The sequence below is a fragment of the Magnolia sinica genome, chromosome 1 (assembly GCF_029962835.1).
Source record: "Magnolia sinica isolate HGM2019 chromosome 1, MsV1, whole genome shotgun sequence".
Taxonomy (NCBI): domain Eukaryota; kingdom Viridiplantae; phylum Streptophyta; class Magnoliopsida; order Magnoliales; family Magnoliaceae; genus Magnolia; species Magnolia sinica.
Genome location: NC_080573.1, coordinates 27,168,973 through 27,187,018, shown reverse-complemented (window position 1 = coordinate 27,187,018; position 18,046 = coordinate 27,168,973). Strand labels below are relative to the sequence as shown.

At 38.6% G+C, this 18,046-nt stretch overlaps 2 protein-coding genes across 3 annotated transcripts; one reads left to right on the top strand and one right to left on the bottom strand.

Moving 5' to 3' along the window:
* Positions 1-5,503: 5,503 nt before the first annotated feature.
* Positions 5,504-6,184, bottom strand: LOC131245155 (phospholipase A1-Igamma3, chloroplastic-like). The gene has a single exon (XM_058244417.1). It carries the CDS (start codon positions 6,182-6,184, stop codon positions 5,504-5,506), a length of 681 nt encoding a protein of 226 aa, XP_058100400.1.
* Positions 6,185-11,153: 4,969 nt separating this feature from the next.
* Positions 11,154-12,698, top strand: LOC131238216 (probable sugar phosphate/phosphate translocator At1g06470). 2 transcript variants are annotated; one of them, XR_009167775.1, is made up of 4 exons: positions 11,154-11,256; positions 11,771-11,940; positions 12,393-12,478; positions 12,644-12,698. XR_009167775.1 is itself a non-coding variant. In XM_058236191.1 (4 exons), exons 1-4 carry the CDS (start codon positions 11,545-11,547, stop codon positions 12,647-12,649), a joined length of 375 nt encoding a protein of 124 aa, XP_058092174.1. In that variant the 5' UTR covers positions 11,484-11,544; the 3' UTR covers positions 12,650-12,698. The 2 variants fall into 2 exon arrangements, 1 of the variants encoding a protein (XP_058092174.1); XM_058236191.1 differs by lacking the exon at positions 11,154-11,256 and adding an exon at positions 11,484-11,657.
* The last annotated feature ends 5,348 nt before the right edge of the window (positions 12,699-18,046 follow it).

Genomic DNA, 18,046 nt, shown 5'->3' with positions numbered 1-18,046 from the left:
GATTTTTTAAAATCTAAAAAATAAAAAATCTTTCCACAGATTTCTTTTAGGCTTTTCTGTTGGCAGTACAAACCAAATTTATCGGCTTTATAAAGCCTCAAAACAACTTAGAAAATCTGATTTGTAGAAGGAAGGAAGAGATATAGCAAAACAAATAGAAGTTTAGAAATTCAAATATTGAAACTATTTCACTATTGCAAACTTGCTGTAATCGGATACACAACTCCTTTATATAGACATTTGCACCAATCGTGAAATGACTACAATACCGTACTAGATTCTTCCATCATTTAATGTTCTTAGAAACCTACATAGGTTTTTTTCTTCTTCCAAAACAACTCCTTTAGAGCTGCAATTGTTATGCATGGGGAGTTCAATAGTCACCAGCTATTGCTGGAAAATGCCAGTTTTAGTTTGCAACTCTAATACTCCCCTTCAAACCAAAACAAGCTTCATTTCGAGCATCAATCTAAATTTCTTGAATGTATCAGTCGGCAATGCTTTGGTGAAGATGTCCGCTACTTGTCCAGTGGTATGACAATACTCTAGCTTCACTGATTTCTGCTTCACTTGATCTCTCAGGAAATGATACCTTGTATTAATCTGCTTGCTCCTTCCACGCTGCATTGGATTTTTGGCAAGTTCGATTGCCGGCTTGTTATCCACGTATATAATGATGGATTCCTCCTTTGGATGTTTCAACTCCTTTAGCAGGTTCTTCAACCATATTGCTTCGCAGACTATGGATGATGTTGCCACATACTCTGCTTCACATGTGGGTAAAGCGAACACACTTTACTTCTTTAAGTTCCATGTGAAGGCAGTTGATCTGATATAGAATACATAGCCAGTGGTGCTTTTCCTTTCATCTTGGTGACCTCCCTAATCGCTATCGGAGTATCTATACAGAATCACATCATCAGCGTATGGATAAAAGAGATCAAATTCAATAGTCCCTTTGATATACATCAAAATTCTTTATGCAGCTAGCCAATGTGAGTCTTTTGACGCTTCCATATACTAGCTTAGAAGCCCAACACTATAGACTATATCTGGCCTAGTGATTGTGAGGTACCTTAGGCTTCCGATTAGGCTCTTGAATAAAGTTAAGTCAACATTTCTTCCTTCGTCATCTTTTGTGAGCTTTAGGCACGTTGCTATAGGCGTATTTATGGCATTACAATCGGTCATTTTGAACTTTTCAAGAAGTTCCTTTGCGTACTTCTTTTGTGATATATAAATGTCGCCGACTTGTTATTTCACTTCGATGCCCAAGAAGAAGAACATCAATCTACCATCAATCATCTCAAATTCATTAAACATAGCATGCTTGAATTCTTCAAACATCACCTGGATGTTTCCTGTGAATAGCAGATCATCAACATATAAACAAACTATAAGCATATTACTATGGACATTCTTTTTTATGTAGACAGTATGCTCATATGGACATTTGATGAAACCATTCTCTTGAAGATAGATGTCGATCAATGCACTCCAAGCATGAGAGGCTTGCTAAAATCCATTCAGGGCTTTCTTCAGCCGACACACCTTGTGTTCCTCCCCTTGCATGACAAAGCCTTCAGGCTAGTCAACGTAAACTTCTTCTTCAAGTACTCCATTTAAGAATGTGAATTTCACATCCAGTTGGTAGATCATCCAACTGTGATGAGCCGCAAGGGAGATAATCATCCTTACAGTGTCAAGGCGAGCAACTAGGGTGAAAACTTCTTCATAGTTTACCCTATATTTTTATTTATATCCCTTTGCTACGAGCCTTACCTTATATCATTCGATCTTACCATCAACATTTCACTTGATTTTATACACCCATTTGAGACCAATGGTCCTCTGGCCTTTAGGGAGTAAAATTAGCTCCCATGTGTAATTCTTCTCGATAGCATAGATCTCTTCTTCCATAGCATTTCTCTAATATTTTTCATTCACGGCCTCCTCAAATGTAAGAGGCTCATGATCAACATACAGGCAGAATAAATTTACTTCCTCAGTTCCTACATATATATCATTAAGGCTTCTCATTTGGATTAGAGCCATGGGTGAGGGAGAACTGGATGAAGACGTGCTAGCTGAATTTTGATTTGATGAAGTACTTCCAGGGGAGATGGAACGTTCTCTTAGACTTCTGCGATCCGAAGGGGGTGATGTAGGTGTCTCTGCTCCTGATTCACATGCCTCTCTTCTTCATATTCTTCGGCCTCGACCTGATTTTCTTTGGCCGAATCTTCCTAGTTCCACTTCCAGGCTTCTTCCTCGCAGAACACCACATCTCTACTCACCACCAACTTATTAGTTAGTGGGTTGTAGAGCTTAATTGTATGCCTTTAACTCTTCGTTGTAGCCGATGAAGATACATTTCTCACCACGAACATCAAGTTTTTTTCTTCTTGCTTTTGAAACTTGAGCGTAGGAAACACACCCAAAGATTTTAAGGTGTACCACGCTCGGCTTGTATTCACTCCATGTTTCATGTGGTATCTTGAATCTGACACTCTTGGTCGGACATCTATTGAGCAGATAGGCAGTATATGCAACTGCCTCTGCCCAGAAATTCTTTGACAGACTTTTCTCCTTTAGCATGGTTCTTGCCATGTTGAGAACGGTACAGTTCTTTTGCTCTGCAAATCCATTCTATTGTAACGTGTATGCTGCAGTGTGTTGTTGCTTGATTCCTTGATCCCTACAATACTCTCGAAAGGCATTTGAGGTGTACTCTCCACCTCTATCAGATCTAAGGGGTTTGATTTTAAGACCACTTTCTTTTTCAACAACAGCCTTAAAATTTTTTTAAATAGTAAAAGCAACAAACTTCTCTTTGATTACATACACCCATAATTTTCTACTGAAATCGTCAATGAAGGTAATAAAGTATTTATTACCTCCAAGAGAGATTGCCTCCAATGGTCCACAGATGTTAGTATGAACCAACTACAATGGTTCTTTTACTCTTCGAGATACTCTACTCGAACAGGATTTCCTTTGCTGTTTCCCAAGTGTGCACACCACACACACTTGTTCTGGAGCTTTAATGGTAAGTAAGCCATGCACTATACTTGATGACGACAGAAGTTTCAGGCTACTGAAATTTAGATGACTAAAGCGAAGATGTCACATCCAAGAATCATTTTTTTCTTTTCCATAAAAACACTTCTCGAGCATTATGTTTATATAGAGCGGAAACATACGATTCTTCGCCATCTGGACTTTCATAATCAAACGTCCATGTATATCTCTTATGGAAAGAGAAGAATTCTCTATGTGTATGACATACCCTTTTTTGAGGAGTTGTCCGAGACTCAGTATATTACTTTTCATGTTGAGCACGTAGTACACATTGGAAATGTAGTTTGGAACACCATTCTTCTGAAAGATTTTGATATTTCCTTTACCTTTCATTGGTGTCTTTGACAAGTCATCGAATGTCACATCACCGTAAACTCCTTCTGTGAGTTCCTCAAATAGGCTTTTGTTCCTGTACATGTGATTGTTTACACCTGTGTCAAGATATCATACATCTGGTCGATCACAGCCTTTCTCATGTACAAGGAGCATTATGGAGTCTTCCTGGTCATGAGTCGATGCTTCAGCATAGTTGAATCATTCACCATGATCCACTGGCTTGCTCCAACAATCTGAGGCATAATGGCCGAATTTGTTGCAATTCTATCATTGAATATTTCTCATATTTTTGCGACCGCATATGAATCAGCCTCTATTCCCTCTTCCATGGAAATTGGTAAATTTCTGTTGATTTTATGGATGGTTTAGATGATATCCACGTTCCCTTCCTCTTGCATTAGTGCTAGTGCCACGATCTCCATGATTTGTATGACCACTATTTTGGTCATTTAGAGTCAGCTTAGACTCTAGGACATGTTCCAATGTCGATGCGTTATTTTTCTGCATCCGTTGCTCATGCACTTGCAAAGATCCCATCAACTCTTCGACGGACAAGTTTTTCAAGTCGTTTGATTCTTCAAGGGCCACAACCACATACTCGAATTTGATTGTGAGACATCGGAATATTTTTTCTACTACCTTAATATCTTCAAACTTTTCACCATTTTGTTTTAAATTGTTAACTATAACAAGCAATTTTGAAAAAATAGTCTGAAATGGACTCACCTTCCTTCATATGTGCAGCTTCAAACTCGGCTCTAAGGGTTTGGAGTCAAACCTTCCTAATATGATCAACACCCTTGAATATGGTGCTGAGACTCTCCCATGCTTGCTTGCATGTCATAGCTTCGGCGATTCATTCAAAGGTGGAATCATCCAACCCTTGATATATAAAAAATAAAGCCTTCTTGTCTGTTTTCCTTTAATCTTTGAGAGCGGTCTTTTGTTCGGCAGAATATGAGGCTTCTTAGTTCGTTGTGGGTTCTACATACCCATCACTGACGATCTCCCATAGATCTTGAAATCCGAACAAAGCCTTCATCTGGATGCACCAGTTTTCATAGTTATCCTTAGATAACTTTGGAATATGCAGTTGGATCGAGGATGCCATCACTTCTTCACACCACGGATTAACAATAATGCATTTTTCTTGACGTAGCAACAACAACACCTTGATTACATGATCTGCACCTTCGAACTATACCCGGTCCTACAGGATCGTTTAGCTCTGATACCAGTTTGTTGGCCATACAAACCAAATTTATCGGCTTTACAAAGCCTCAGGACAACTTAGAAAATCTAATTTTGTAGAAGGAAGGAAGAGATATAGCAAAACAAATAAAAATTTAGAAATTCAAATATTGAAACTATTTCACTGCTGCACACTTGCTGTAATCGGATACACAACTCCTTTACTTGGACATTTACACCAACCGTGAAATGACTACAATACCGCTACTAGATTCTTCCATCATTTAACGATCTTAGAAACCTACATACGTTTTTTCTTCTTCCAAAACAGCTCTTTTGGAGCTGCAGCTGTCATGCACGGAGAGTTCAATATATAGTCACCGACTGTTGCTGGAAAATGCCAGTTTTAGTTTGCAACTCCAATATTTTCTTCAAACATATTTTCAATAATATTTTAAATATCAATTTACAAATTACAAATTACAAATTACAAATTACAAATTACTTTTCAACAGCTTTGTTCACCAAAGCCACATCAGGCCGAGCATCCACATGGAAGCTTGGATGCTGAACCATCGGAACTGTTCAGATGAGAAAGGTATGTCTTTAGGTTATGTGCTTCCGGCATGTTAAATCCAACTGCATCCAGCGTCAATTACTTTCCCACATGTTTGAACAGAGAGTTCTCCTGCCCCACTAGTTTGAACGCCCAGTTGTATAGATTCTCATTGATAATACTCCCTGGCCACATCGGGACCATATCTTGCTTAATCACCACTCGGATTGTCTTCACTTTCATTTGTTTGAGCTTGTCTCTAAATGACCCATTACCGACTTGTGGGGCCCCGAAAGAGACAACACAGATCGAGAGTTGGGGAAGGGAGGAGGCAGCCTCCTAAGCTTTGAGGAGAGCTAAGGCCCCACCTAGGCTGTGGCCAGTGATGGTGAGGTCCACCTCTTCACCCTTATCTTTGTACAACTTCACAAGCCTTTTCACTTCTCCCATCACTTGTTCTGACGCACTTGACTTGTTGTACATGGATGAGTCAGTCTTGGATGTGTAGATGTTATTGAACCCATCTGCCACCATCACATCATCATCATCGTCGATGTGTACAAGCTTAGTGTTAATAACTTTACGACCCTCCGACCATGTTTTGGTCCCACGCCATGCCACGGCAATGTCCCTACGTCCAATCCGATGCAACTCAACTTTATTGCTGACCGCTACGTAGCCAATCAAATTTGAATCCTCTCTTTGAGCGCCTGCCTCATTACCCATCGAACCAGACGAACCAACATGGGCGTAGATGAATTTGGTCACTTTGCAACCATGCTTATTGAGGCGTATTTGCTCCAAAAGCATCCCCAGATGGTGTTGACAGTTCCCACAGTATGAGCCCAGTTTGAAAGCTATACTCGTGGTTGTGCGAAATCTCCATAACGTAGGATCTCCTGTAGGAGCCATGGGTTTTGTGGGATCAATCAGGAGCGTGCCAGACGGACTGTGTATGTCGTGCGATTTTGCAGGAATATCTTCCTTGGGAGACGACAAGGGAGTGAACCAGTTGTCCATGTCTGGGAGATGTAGTGGGTCCATGATCTGAAACTCTGAGTGATTGGAGAGGTGCGTAAGTGGAGATTGGTGAGGTTTGAGAATAATTTAGGGAGATGGAGCCGCTGATGTCTCTAATGGGTCAATCGGCTGGGTCGAACTGGACGGTTTGTGGATCTCGTAGCATTTTGCAGGGATATCTTCATCGGTTGGAGAATTAGTGGGCTGGTGATCTGAATCAGTTGGAGATGTTCCTAACTCCAGATGAGTAAGATTTCAAAAATAATTGGGGGGGAGGATGATGGAGGCCCTGATTAGGCCTCCGATGCTGATTTGGATCAAAAGCTATCACCAGAGTTCTTGCCGTACGGGGATAATCGAATATATAGAAAAACAACGTGGAAAACTTTCAAAGAAACGATAACAACTAACGTTGCAAAGTCATGTTTTGGACTGGACTGGGTATCACGCGTGGCCCATCTTCTGCGTATCCAAATGCCAATGACTGTTACTCCACATGTTACCACTACAACAAATTATGGCTTAGCCGACTGATGGGCTTACCCTTTGCCCGCAGCCCGTTTTAACGGCTGCAGGCAAAGGGTCCTTTTCTATTAAACGAAAAAAAAAAAAAAAACATAAATGCCTATACATTTGCGCAGTATCTCCCTATCTCCCTCGTGTTTATCTTCTTTCCTTTTTTTCCTTCTTGCAACACCCGGCAGCAGCGATAAAGGTGAAAGCTCTGGAATTTTTCTCCGACCCGCTCCCTCGATTCTCTCAGAAAACCCTACTACCGATTTTCCATCTCTATCTCTCTCTCTCACTTTAAATGCTGGAGGAGAGAGCTCTCGTTTGGATTTGCAGATCTCAACGAGCTCATGTTTACAAAGGCGGACCCGTTTGGTTATCGCGTTCGCATCGGATCTAGGGTTTGTTTTACTTTCTCGCTTCCCGTTTTATCGATTCAAGGTAAGAGCAAATGCAATCTTTTCGATCTCGTCTTCCTGCATTGTAAGGTTAGGGTTTCATCGACCTGCATTATGTTTTCTAGGGTTTTTTGAGTCACATTTGTGTTCTGCAACGATTTTTGGGGGTTTCTGGTACTGCATTTTGATGTTGAGATCGTTTCATAGGATTTTTATTTTTATTTTTTAAAAATTTTGTCTGATGTTTTTCATTTGTGCTTTGATGATGTAGATCTTTTGAGTATTAATTAATTTATTTTTTAAAATTTTCTTTTAATTGAGGGATTTGAAATTTCTGGGGAGGAGATTGTTTTTTGGTGTAGTTCTTTGATTGGGAGGAAAAACAGAGAAATTGAAAAAAGAAGGGAGTCATGTAGTGGTCTAAGCTAATAAATTTTTTCTTGAATGTTTTTCCCTTCTTTTGGTTTTTTCATCACTGCATGTGACTGATGCCTATCGTGTGTTTTTCCCCTTGTGATTTGGTTGTTCGATGCATTTACTATGTAATATTTTTTTCACTTACGTCAGGTTTCTTGATTTCTCCTTCCCCTTTTTGGATGGATCAGTGCCTTTTTTTTGAATTAGATTGAGGACCAAACTGCGTTTTTTCTGATCAACCAACTGTGCTTATTTGACTTAGATTGGGGACCAAACTGCATACTTTCTGGTCAACCAACAGTAAAGGCGGGATTCAGCTTTTACTCGTGTGGATTGATCATCTCATTGGCTTCATAATGTATCTATCCTAAGTGGGATTCTGTAGCAGAGACACTTGATGGTGGGCCAATTATATTGACAGACAACAAAAAGGTTTCAAATGGCCTTTTTGCTCTATGGAGCCATCATATAGCTGCTTGGTTTCATCAATCAGATCTATTTCTGTTCAGCAGCTACTTCAGCAGTTGAAACAGATTGAAGTCAGTCTTGAATTGGGAGAGCTTTATGTGTGGTTGCTATTTCAAAAATAATAGAAAAGGCATTGTCTTTTATGTATTTTCTTTCTTTCTCTCGTTTTTCTCTGATGTGCTTAAAAACCTCTGTGCTTTTTTTTTTTTTTTTAATAACAGAACTATGTTTTCTAGATCTGGTTGCTATTGGTACTCAATATCCATTGAATTAAATGTTGACAATCCAATCAATGGATCATCTTATTGAAGGGCCTGGCCAGAATATTGCACTAATCAGATGATTCTTAATTCCTGCAGTCAATGGAATTTTATTTTGCCCCTAATTTTTCCTAGGCTGTCCGATAGTAGTTTTTTTTTTCCCTTGGATTGATATCTATAGGCTAGTAATCAGATGTGTAACATGACGTTTGTGCAACTTGATGTGATCATTGATTGAATGCTATGGATCTCTCAAACTTGTGAGTGTGGCTGTTAATCCTTGTTCTTTAGTGTAACTTTTCCAAGCATTTATTCAAGACTGGTAAGTGGCACGTTCAGTGCCCAGCACTGTATGAAATTTACATGCAATGAGTGTTATGCATGCCCTTTTCATAAGTTTTCAAATTCTAATTTTGATAAAAACACAACAGTGATTAGGGAGGAAAAAATTACCTACCTTACCATGAAAAGATTGAAAGAGAAATAAATGATTACGGAGAGTGAAAAGATTGTAACATGTATCTCTTTAATAGAATCCTAAAATTTTTAGGAACATTTTAGAAAACAACAGCCATGTTTACTTGTGTTACTACAAGACCATTTTGAAAAGGAAACACAAAATTTATCAATTTTTCAACAAAATATTGAAATGAAAGAACAAAAGATAGAGGACTGGAAGAGTGCTAACCTTTCTGATACAGTTGGTTGCGAGCATTGAAACTATGAATCCAGAGAAATCATGTACTTGTATAAATTGAAGTTATAGGAATCAGGGAAACGGGATGTGTACAACATAGTAAATCGTGCCTTTTGGACCCTAGAGGGGGTGATAGTTTGAATTTTGGAACCTTATTTAAGGAAGACATTAACTCTTCTGAGTTTTTTTATTTTATTTTATTGGCATAGACCTCTATAGATTAGTGACACTGCAAGAAAGTGGGCCATTACCAACTCTTTTTTTTGCCGATGACCAATATGAACTGCGGGCAAAGGTAAGAATTGTTGGGCTTCGTGTGGCTGCTGACGATAGAACTGAAATGTAGATGAACTGTTTGATCCTTAGCCTCAAGATATACAGCATACTCATTTTCAGTTTGTGTAATGTTCTGTTATCTAGACCGTTTGTCAGCTGGGCCCCACTTTGGAAGGACCATTGCTTGAAAAATTCTCCTGGATAGGACCATCCTAAGTTCAATAATTTGGCCTGTAAAGTGACAGTTTAGAAGTGAAATGCGGCAATGGTCCACATTCGGCTTTCAATCTAGGAGGGTTGGGAAGTGTAGTCCATCCACAACAGGTCACATACCCAAGAATATATAAAGCATGCTTGACTCTTCAAGTTAAGCTTCCTTTATTTCAGGTATCGTCAGATTTCAACGAGTGGGGCCTAGGACTGGATATGAGCTCAAGTTTTTTGCTGATTTATTTGGGCTTATCAGGCCAAAATCTCTTTGAAATTCGTGTGTGTGTGTGTGTGTCACCATCAATGTAGAGATTTAGTTTATGTGTGTGGTCTCTTTACCTTTATTTCCTGAAAACTTGGCTGAGGAGAAGTCCTGTGCTCAACTATGGCTATTATGATTGGATCTGCCCATTTTTGGTTTTTCCTTTGTAATAGGGGACTTCACTTCTTTATATTTTACTGCATCGATGCTTGTCCATTTCTGTGCACCCAACAATCCTGTATGCGGCTCATATAAAGATGATTTTTTTTTTTCTTTCTAATTGTTTAGTACATTTCATTTTGGTTAACTTGTCATCTGAAGCTTACAGTTCAAGTTTTGTGATATTCTTACATTTGCAACTTCTTTTACTTTGACTTCTTTATTACTTATATATGCAATTTCTTATTTTCATTTTTTTGATAAGTATTATTGTTTAACACATTTTTTTGAATCATCTTCTCCACTAAACTTTCCTTTAATTGAGCACTAATCCCCACCAAACTTTCCTTTATGTTCCTATCTCAGGCTAAAAGAAAAGAATGGCCAATTGAGAAGCTGAGGAAGTTTGAGGTCCCCAAAGCTCCAAAATATATTTTCCTATCATTTGTCTAATGGGACATGCACCAATACACTCTACCAACACTCTTATGTAACCTGTCTTGCTGCAGCAGGAAAAAAATGTAATTTCTATCTCAAAATCCTCAAGCAAATTTCATTTATTTTTTATATTAGTTTCATTTGATAGCATACGAAAGACACGTCTCTTCAATTTATACATTTTCTTGTGGAAGGTCTTTTCTTATTTGACAGGGAACTTTATTAACACAAGGATCTCTAAAAACATGCTTTCCCAATCTGAGCTACAATCAGATTGTAGGACACTTTTTTTTACCCTTATGTTTGTCATCCCCTGCTCAATGAATTGTTTTTTTGCATTAGAAGACTCACCAAATTCTAGTTATAAATGCCATAGTGTTCTTGCACCTGCCAGTTATGACAAAAATCTAGATTGCATGTGGTCGTATTACTGATGAAGTCTTCCGATTCAAAGCCTAAACAATTTGGGATATAAGATTTTCCGCTTTATTATGAACATGTGGTGCATTAGTGATGTATAATTTCCATTATTGGATGGTATTAACGATGTGGTTGTTCATTAGTTTGACAGGCTTCCTTTGTTTGTGCAGCTATGACTTAAATAGTACCTAACCATCTCATTTTATAGGCTATTTGTTGGATGATTAGAATATTTGATTTGTGTGGTTTTGAAGTGTGGTCCATTGTAGCGAAATGACACACTGTACAGATGGAGTACAAAAGCCTTGCGAGCATATAGGTTTGGATGTTAAATCATTATTTGGATGCTCATTTCAAGTTTTGGTTTGTATCAGCATACAAGTTTGAAATGATTGTTTTGGTTGTTCATTATAGATTTCACATTTACATATGTATACTGAATTTTTCATTTTTGCAGAGAGAGTGCAAGCTCCTCAGAGCAGCATTTCAACGGCCACATTGCTTCGGACATTGTTTTACATACTAGTGTGGTACACTTTCAGCACATGTTTGACACTGTGAGTGGATCATCTTACACACCCAACTGATATTTGTTGTTTCTTTTTAGGAAATATAAAATGTTATTGCCTTAGCCGACCCCAACTAGTCCCGATAAGGCGTTGTTGATGATAGATGATGGTGATGATACATTGTTATCGCCTTCCAACAAAAATGTTGTTGGGCCCACCTTTTGGTGATTTAGATGCTGATATCGTGGAACAAATGGTGGATGGGCGCCACTCAGAAGATCTTTCATTGGATGATCTTAAACATCTGATGTGGCTGCCATCAAATGAGGGCATTCCATGCAACTGAAAATTTCTTTGGATGGCAAAGATCATCTGAAAGAAGAGATGGCACTGAGACGTGTCCCAATCCATGATGGGTCCACTAGAACAACTGTTCAGATGATCAAAAGGTGGGACCCATCTTTACTATTCCTGGGTAGAGCATAATGCATACCTTCTTCCTTGTCAATTTTATGCTTGTTGATTTTTGCTGAACAGGTCTCCCCTTCTCTTCTGTGAGCAGGTATAATAAAACACTCTTAGGCGATAAATTGGGGAAGTTCCCAGCTCCCTTCTTGATGAATACTATTCATTTTGGCATGCAAGCCATTTTATCCAAGGCCATCGTGCGATTCTGGTCTCAAAAGTTGCAACCTAGTGTAAAAATGTCATGGAGGGATTACTTTCTCAAAGGTTTTCCATTATCTCTGCTTCCCATTGCCTGTGTTTTCTGATCTATATTTTTTCATTATCATGAATTACTTAAGAACTATCTATATATATGTTTTCAAGAAGCTGGCGGAGACAGTGCAGTGTGTGTGGGTGATCCAGGGTTCAAACCCTAGTAGTGTTACCTTTCAAAAAGAAAAATGTTTTCAATAAGCAGATGCTTGGCTTTGCCTTTTTTCGTACTCAGGTTTTGAATTTGAGTTTATGTTTTCCTACCTTCACATTACCTTTTTTGGGTTTACCATTGTTAGCATGCATGAGCACTTATGGGAAATTCATATCTGTGCTCCTATGTATCTCTCTTATTGATGAAAACACGCTTTAGCCTTTAAAGAAATACCGTATCACTACTCTGGAGGAACTGTCAGGTATTGAGGCCAGTTGCCTGATGCAAAGATGTGCTTTCTCTTTTACAGTTGTACCAACGGCTATTGGAACAGCGCTGGATATAAACCTGAGTAATGTCTCCCTTGTTTTCATCTCTGTCACATTTGCCACTATGGTCAATTGTCTTTTTCTTCTTTGTAGTAATTTTTGTTATGATGACCGACCTTCTTTTGAATAGAATTGTCCTTTCTGCTATGTATGTTGTACACATTACTTATGAAACAACAAGATTCCCAACATAAAAGTGATTATTTATCCTATATGCTCCTTTCTTTTGCAGTGTTAATCCGCCTCTCCAATATTTCTCCTTCTGTTTGCTTTTGCATTCAAGTGAGTCTCTATTTGTATGACCTCTGTAAATGATATGATTGTTCCATTTGCAATCTGTTTATGAAAATCCTGCCATGCAAAAGTTTCCTGTATTTAATTTCATTACCATTCAAAAAAAGGAGTTTCCTGTATCTCTTAAAATCTTTAGGTAGTTGGAGGCATTGAGACAACAAACTAAAGTAATTTTTACTGTTTCTTGTTTAATCTTTTTTGGGGTACAATTTGTCTCACTGTAAGGCTATTTTTACGACTATCATGCTACTATCAGGATTCAGATCTTGATAGATACATGTTTTCATATTCATATTGATCCTCTTTTGTTACTTTGATTTATTCAAGTAATTGGATGAAGATGTTACTTGATGTATGAGTCTTCTCCTTGTGGTTTCTTTTCCTGTTTTGTCAAATCTATGGATTTATGGGGGGTTAGAATTGGTAAATCCACAGGTTCTGTAAATCTTGACTATAAAACAAGTTGAGGAGATTTGAAATCTGTGGATTTCAGTAATCCATGATCTTGATCCCTCACCCAAAACAACTTAATATGCATAATCAACCTTCATAGGCTTCCTGGTCTTGTTTGCAGATTAGATTAGGCTTTTAGGCCCATGACATGGAGATGCAGCTTTTGTGTCCTGAGTCCATGACTTGAAGATACCAGTTTCTCCAGATGGTTAAACAGCAACAATTTGCATTCTACAACTAGAATCTTCCAATCCATGGGAACTTTTGGTTCATTGGCTAACCATGACCAGGCCCAGCATATTAATGGATTGTATCACTAAACCATGGCCCCACTTGCATGAACTAAAAACCCAAATGTACTGTATTTAAAAACCAAGTTGAAAAATTGGTGGGAACACATCACACTTAAAGTCCTTTAAAGAAGAAGAACATGTATGTTTTCCTCGTTAGAGAGTTAAAACTACAATTCATGCATTAATTTTGAATTCTTTCCTCTCTAGCTTTTCTTAATATACAAATGAAGGCATTGCCTTCTTTTTTTGTGATTGGTTCATATTTAAAGATCCTTTTGGTGTTGTTGTTACAACCCAGGCTGAAAATGTAAAGATTCTTCTTTAGTGGGTCACAGATATCTGATGTGGTTGATTAGGAAGTCTGCAAGCTAGATGAAAAGTTCAAGGAAGGGAGTCATGTTCGAGTTCGTGTTCTTGGCTTTAGGCGTCTATAAGGATTGACAATGGATTTTTTAAAGTAAACTAGTTTATTTTCCCCTAGAATAGCAAAAAGTGTGTTTGGTCCGGTCCCATCCACTATTGATCCATTAGATCAGCATTTTGGATTATCTACATGGACCCCACTTCTCCAAAATCAATGGTCATAGTATTACTCTAGAAAAAAAGTTATATTTTTGTTTTGTTTTTTGTCTATTTTCTGACTTAGACCTAGAATCTTTTCTTTTTTGTTTTTCTGTGTGTATGTAGTGTTTCTAATTGTCTTACAAATTCCCTGCTTTATCTTCAAACAGGTGACAAAGGCACACTTCCTTTTCTCTGCCATTATTATATTATGTCAAGGTAAATTTAAGACGGATCTGTGTTTTACATGTCACAGCCACTCAGAACACAATGAATGGTGATTTGGAGTGTGAGCTAATTTTAACTGCTAACTGGTGCTGATGCCTTTTACTGCTACACAGCTCACCAAAGATCGACAGAAAAAACCATTCACTTGGAAACAATGGCAATCATTGGCAACAAGGAGATCATTGACATTAACCAAGGTATGTCACCTTTTCTTTTCTTTTCTTTTTTTTTTTTTATAACTTTTTGATAAGAAAGAATTTCACTGTGGCTACGGATTGTCAGTGGCCCTGACCTCTGTAGCTACGAATATAAACCGTAGTAATGTTTTAAAGAGCTAGGCGCCAATGGTTACGGTCGCTCCATTCTACGGATTTTAACCGTAGCTTCTGACTATGTAGCGGCGGCACAACCGTCAGCAAAGGTCCTGACTGCTGGTAAAGCCTTTACCGACTGAGGCTTTACCGGCTGTTAGCTGACCGCGGGCAAAGTATTTACCGGCTGTTTCTTGGTCTTTGCCGGTGGATTTGACCGCCGGTAAAGTCCATTTTTCTTGTAGTGTACATGCATCCGTACATCAACTAAACCACCGATATCTTGTCCATTACTTGGAACGGATCTCATAGAAAAATCCAGATTGAGTTGACTGACCTATCCTTAGTTTCTAATAATTACTCATTAAATTTGGACCGTTGATCTGTTACAGTTCAGACAGATAGAACAATCTATTTAGTAAAAGGTTTAAACCATAATTATTCCAAAACATCCTACACAATTTTGACATCTTGGATCAAGGTAAAACTATACCACCTGTGCAGAAGCTAGCCAAAAGTGTATGAATATCCATGCTCTGCCAGTTTATCGAAAAAAAACCTCTGTCACGTAAAACTAGGGCTGTCAAAGGGCCGGGCCTGGGTAGGGCTCGGCCCGAATTTTGAACTGTTTCGGGCAGGGCTTCTGACAGGCCTATGAAGATAATGAACTGGAAGGCCCGAGCCCGGCCCACTGACACCCCTGCGTAAAACACACCTTGTACGAAGCTTCGATGCCGTCGCTACCGTTGAACGTGCTTTCTTCGCCAGCCTTTTTTGACTAAACGAAACAAAAACAAAAGCAAGTCGTTGGGAAGACTGCCTATAAAAAGCAAGTCGTTGGGAAGAGCCTTTTACAAGTACTGCCATCTCATCTGTTTCTATCCAACTGAAGAGTGGAAAATTGGAAAAGCTTGCAAAGCTTTCTTCCCCACAACACAGATAAATCGAAAGCATTCATTGCACTTGTTAGAAAATCTATATTATACAGATTTGTGGACCCCACTCACATTCCGTTCTTGACGCCTCCTTGACGTGACAAAGGTGTCCACACGCTGTGGTGCATTCACTCGCACGTGCTGCCTACTAAGTAGGCTCGGATTGCGTTGTCTATAACACAACGTGGATTATTCTGTGTTGGCGTGGCTAAGATACCTTAGCCGCATGATGTATATGTTATATCCACACCGTTCATCTATTTTTTTCAGATCATTTCAAGTCATAAATACAAAATTGAGGCAGATCCAAATCTGAAATAGTCCACACTATGGTAAACAGTAGGAATTAAATGCCTATCATTGAAAATTTCTTAGGGGCCGCAGAAGTTCTGGATCAAGCTGATATTTGTATCTTCCCAGGGCTGTGTGAGCTAATGAATTGGTTGGATAGCAAGTACACATCATGGTGGGCCCTGGAAGCTTTCAATAGTGGAAGTTATGGTCTCCACTGCTTTCTTGGGTGTGGTCGAATCAGAGGTTTGGATCTAACTATTTTTGGATCATGCTTATGCTTTGAAATAACTCGACAAGATGAATGAATGGTATGGATATAACAAATATTTCATGGTAGACCCCACGTAATCTTACTTCGTAAACACAGTACACTCGTGCTGCGTTTACACTACGCAATCCAAGTCCGGTTAGTGCTGGAAAAGTTACATGGAACCCACCATTTTGCCAGTTCATTTTAGCAGATAAGCTCGAAAATAAAGTAGATCAATTTAATGTTGGGGGCCTTGAACAAATCCTTAGGATCTAGCCTCCCGAAACAAATCAGAATTATGGAATAATAGAGCATTGAACTAAATCAAAACATAAACCACACCACACCAGGGATTTTTACTTGGAAAATCCTCAAAGAGGTAAAAACCATGGGACCTCGTCTAGATCAACAATCCACTATAAAGCAGAACGTTACAACCGATCACAAGCACACACCGCTTGGATCAAACATTCTTCACTCACACATGAGTGGATAAACAATAAGAGAAACAAAGAAGACGGAGAGATCTCACCGATTACGAGGACGTAGAAGCACTGAGATATGGTAGATCACCTCTATGAGCATAGCCTCCCTTCCACAAGCTTCCTCTCTCTCTTTCTCTCTCTCTCTCTCATACCTTTTGATAGCCCTAAGTCCTCTTAGAGTACCTTTAGGAAGCCTTAGAAAACCCTAGAATACACCCCAATCCCACATACACCCCTTTATATAAGAATAGAAAGAGGTAGAATCAAAATAAGAAACAAAATCCACAAAATCTGCGTTTCTACAATCGCATCTGCGGAACTCTTCGATGATATCGACGGTCTCTCGATGACAGCCATCGATATCATCTAAGGTCCTTCAATGATATCGAAACAGGACCATAACTGTCCAGCAACCAGGGGTGAAAATTTTGACAATTATCGATGTCATCGAGCCACTCTCGATGAAAGCCTCGATATCAACTAAAGTCCATTGATGATATTGACAGGACCAAAAAACTGTCCAGCGACCAGTGGTGAAAAATTCAGCAATTATCGATGATATCGAAACTAGTTCGATTTCATCGAACCTAGCAATGAGGAGAAAATTCCCATCAAATCTCTTCCTTTTAGACTCAGGAGGAATCCACCTTCTTCAAGCCAGCCCGGTTTCTACAAACCTCAATACTACCAAAAAAAGGGGCAAAGGTTACGGATAAAATCCGTAGCCATAGACCTATGGCTACGGTTTTAGTCCGTATTTAGTCCGTAACATGACCGTCGTCATAGGTGCCATAACAATAGGTCTGGAACCTATGGCTATGGATTTAATCCGTAGCTATAGGTTAAATAGCTACAGATATAATCCGTAGCAATTATATATGTAGCAAAAACTTCAAACAGCTACGGATATTATTTGTAGCTGAAAGTCCATAGCAATAAGCCAAAATTGAAAAGGCTACACCTGTCTGATTAGTGGCCACGGATTTAATCCGTAGCTATAGGTTAAATAGCTACAGATATAATCCATAGCAATTATATCTGTAACAAAAACTTCAAACTGCTACGGATATTATTTGTAGCTGAAAGTCCGTAGCAATATGCCAAAATTGAAAATGCTACACCTGTCTGATTAGTAGCTACAGTCAATATCCGTAGCTATTTTGTACATTGAAAAATTAAATCATTTGTTCATTCAATTACCACCTGTACAATCATTCATTCATTCAATTACAATCATTCATTCATTCAATTACAATCCTTCATTCAATCAATTACATCATTCATTCATTCAATTATAATCCTTCATTCAATCAATTACAATTACAATCCTTCATTCAATCAATTACAATTACAATCAATTACAGTTACAATTACAATAATGTTGAAAATACAAATCTTTGGCTTCATTAGAGAAATTTGCTCGACTTCACCCTGAAATTTCAACAGCTTTGTATATTCCATCATCCTACAAATAGTCATGTCATTCATAAATTAGCATGCCCATTGGAGAAAAGAAAGACAGTGAAAGAAA

Bases quoted from the DNA above. Each gene is read 5' to 3' on its own strand.
- LOC131238216 (XM_058236191.1), top strand. From the start codon at position 11,545: ATGCAACTGAAAATTTCTTTGGATGGCAAAGATCATCTGAAAGAAGAG. The intron at 11,658-11,770 runs GTGGGACCCATC...TTCTGTGAGCAG, and splicing joins ACTGTTCAGATGATCAAAAG to GTATAATAAAACACTCTTAG. The intron at 11,941-12,392 runs GTTTTCCATTAT...TCTCTTTTACAG, and splicing joins GAGGGATTACTTTCTCAAAG to TTGTACCAACGGCTATTGGA.
- LOC131245155 (XM_058244417.1), bottom strand. From the start codon at position 6,184: ATGGACAACTGGTTCACTCCCTTGTCGTCTCCCAAGGAAGATATTCCT.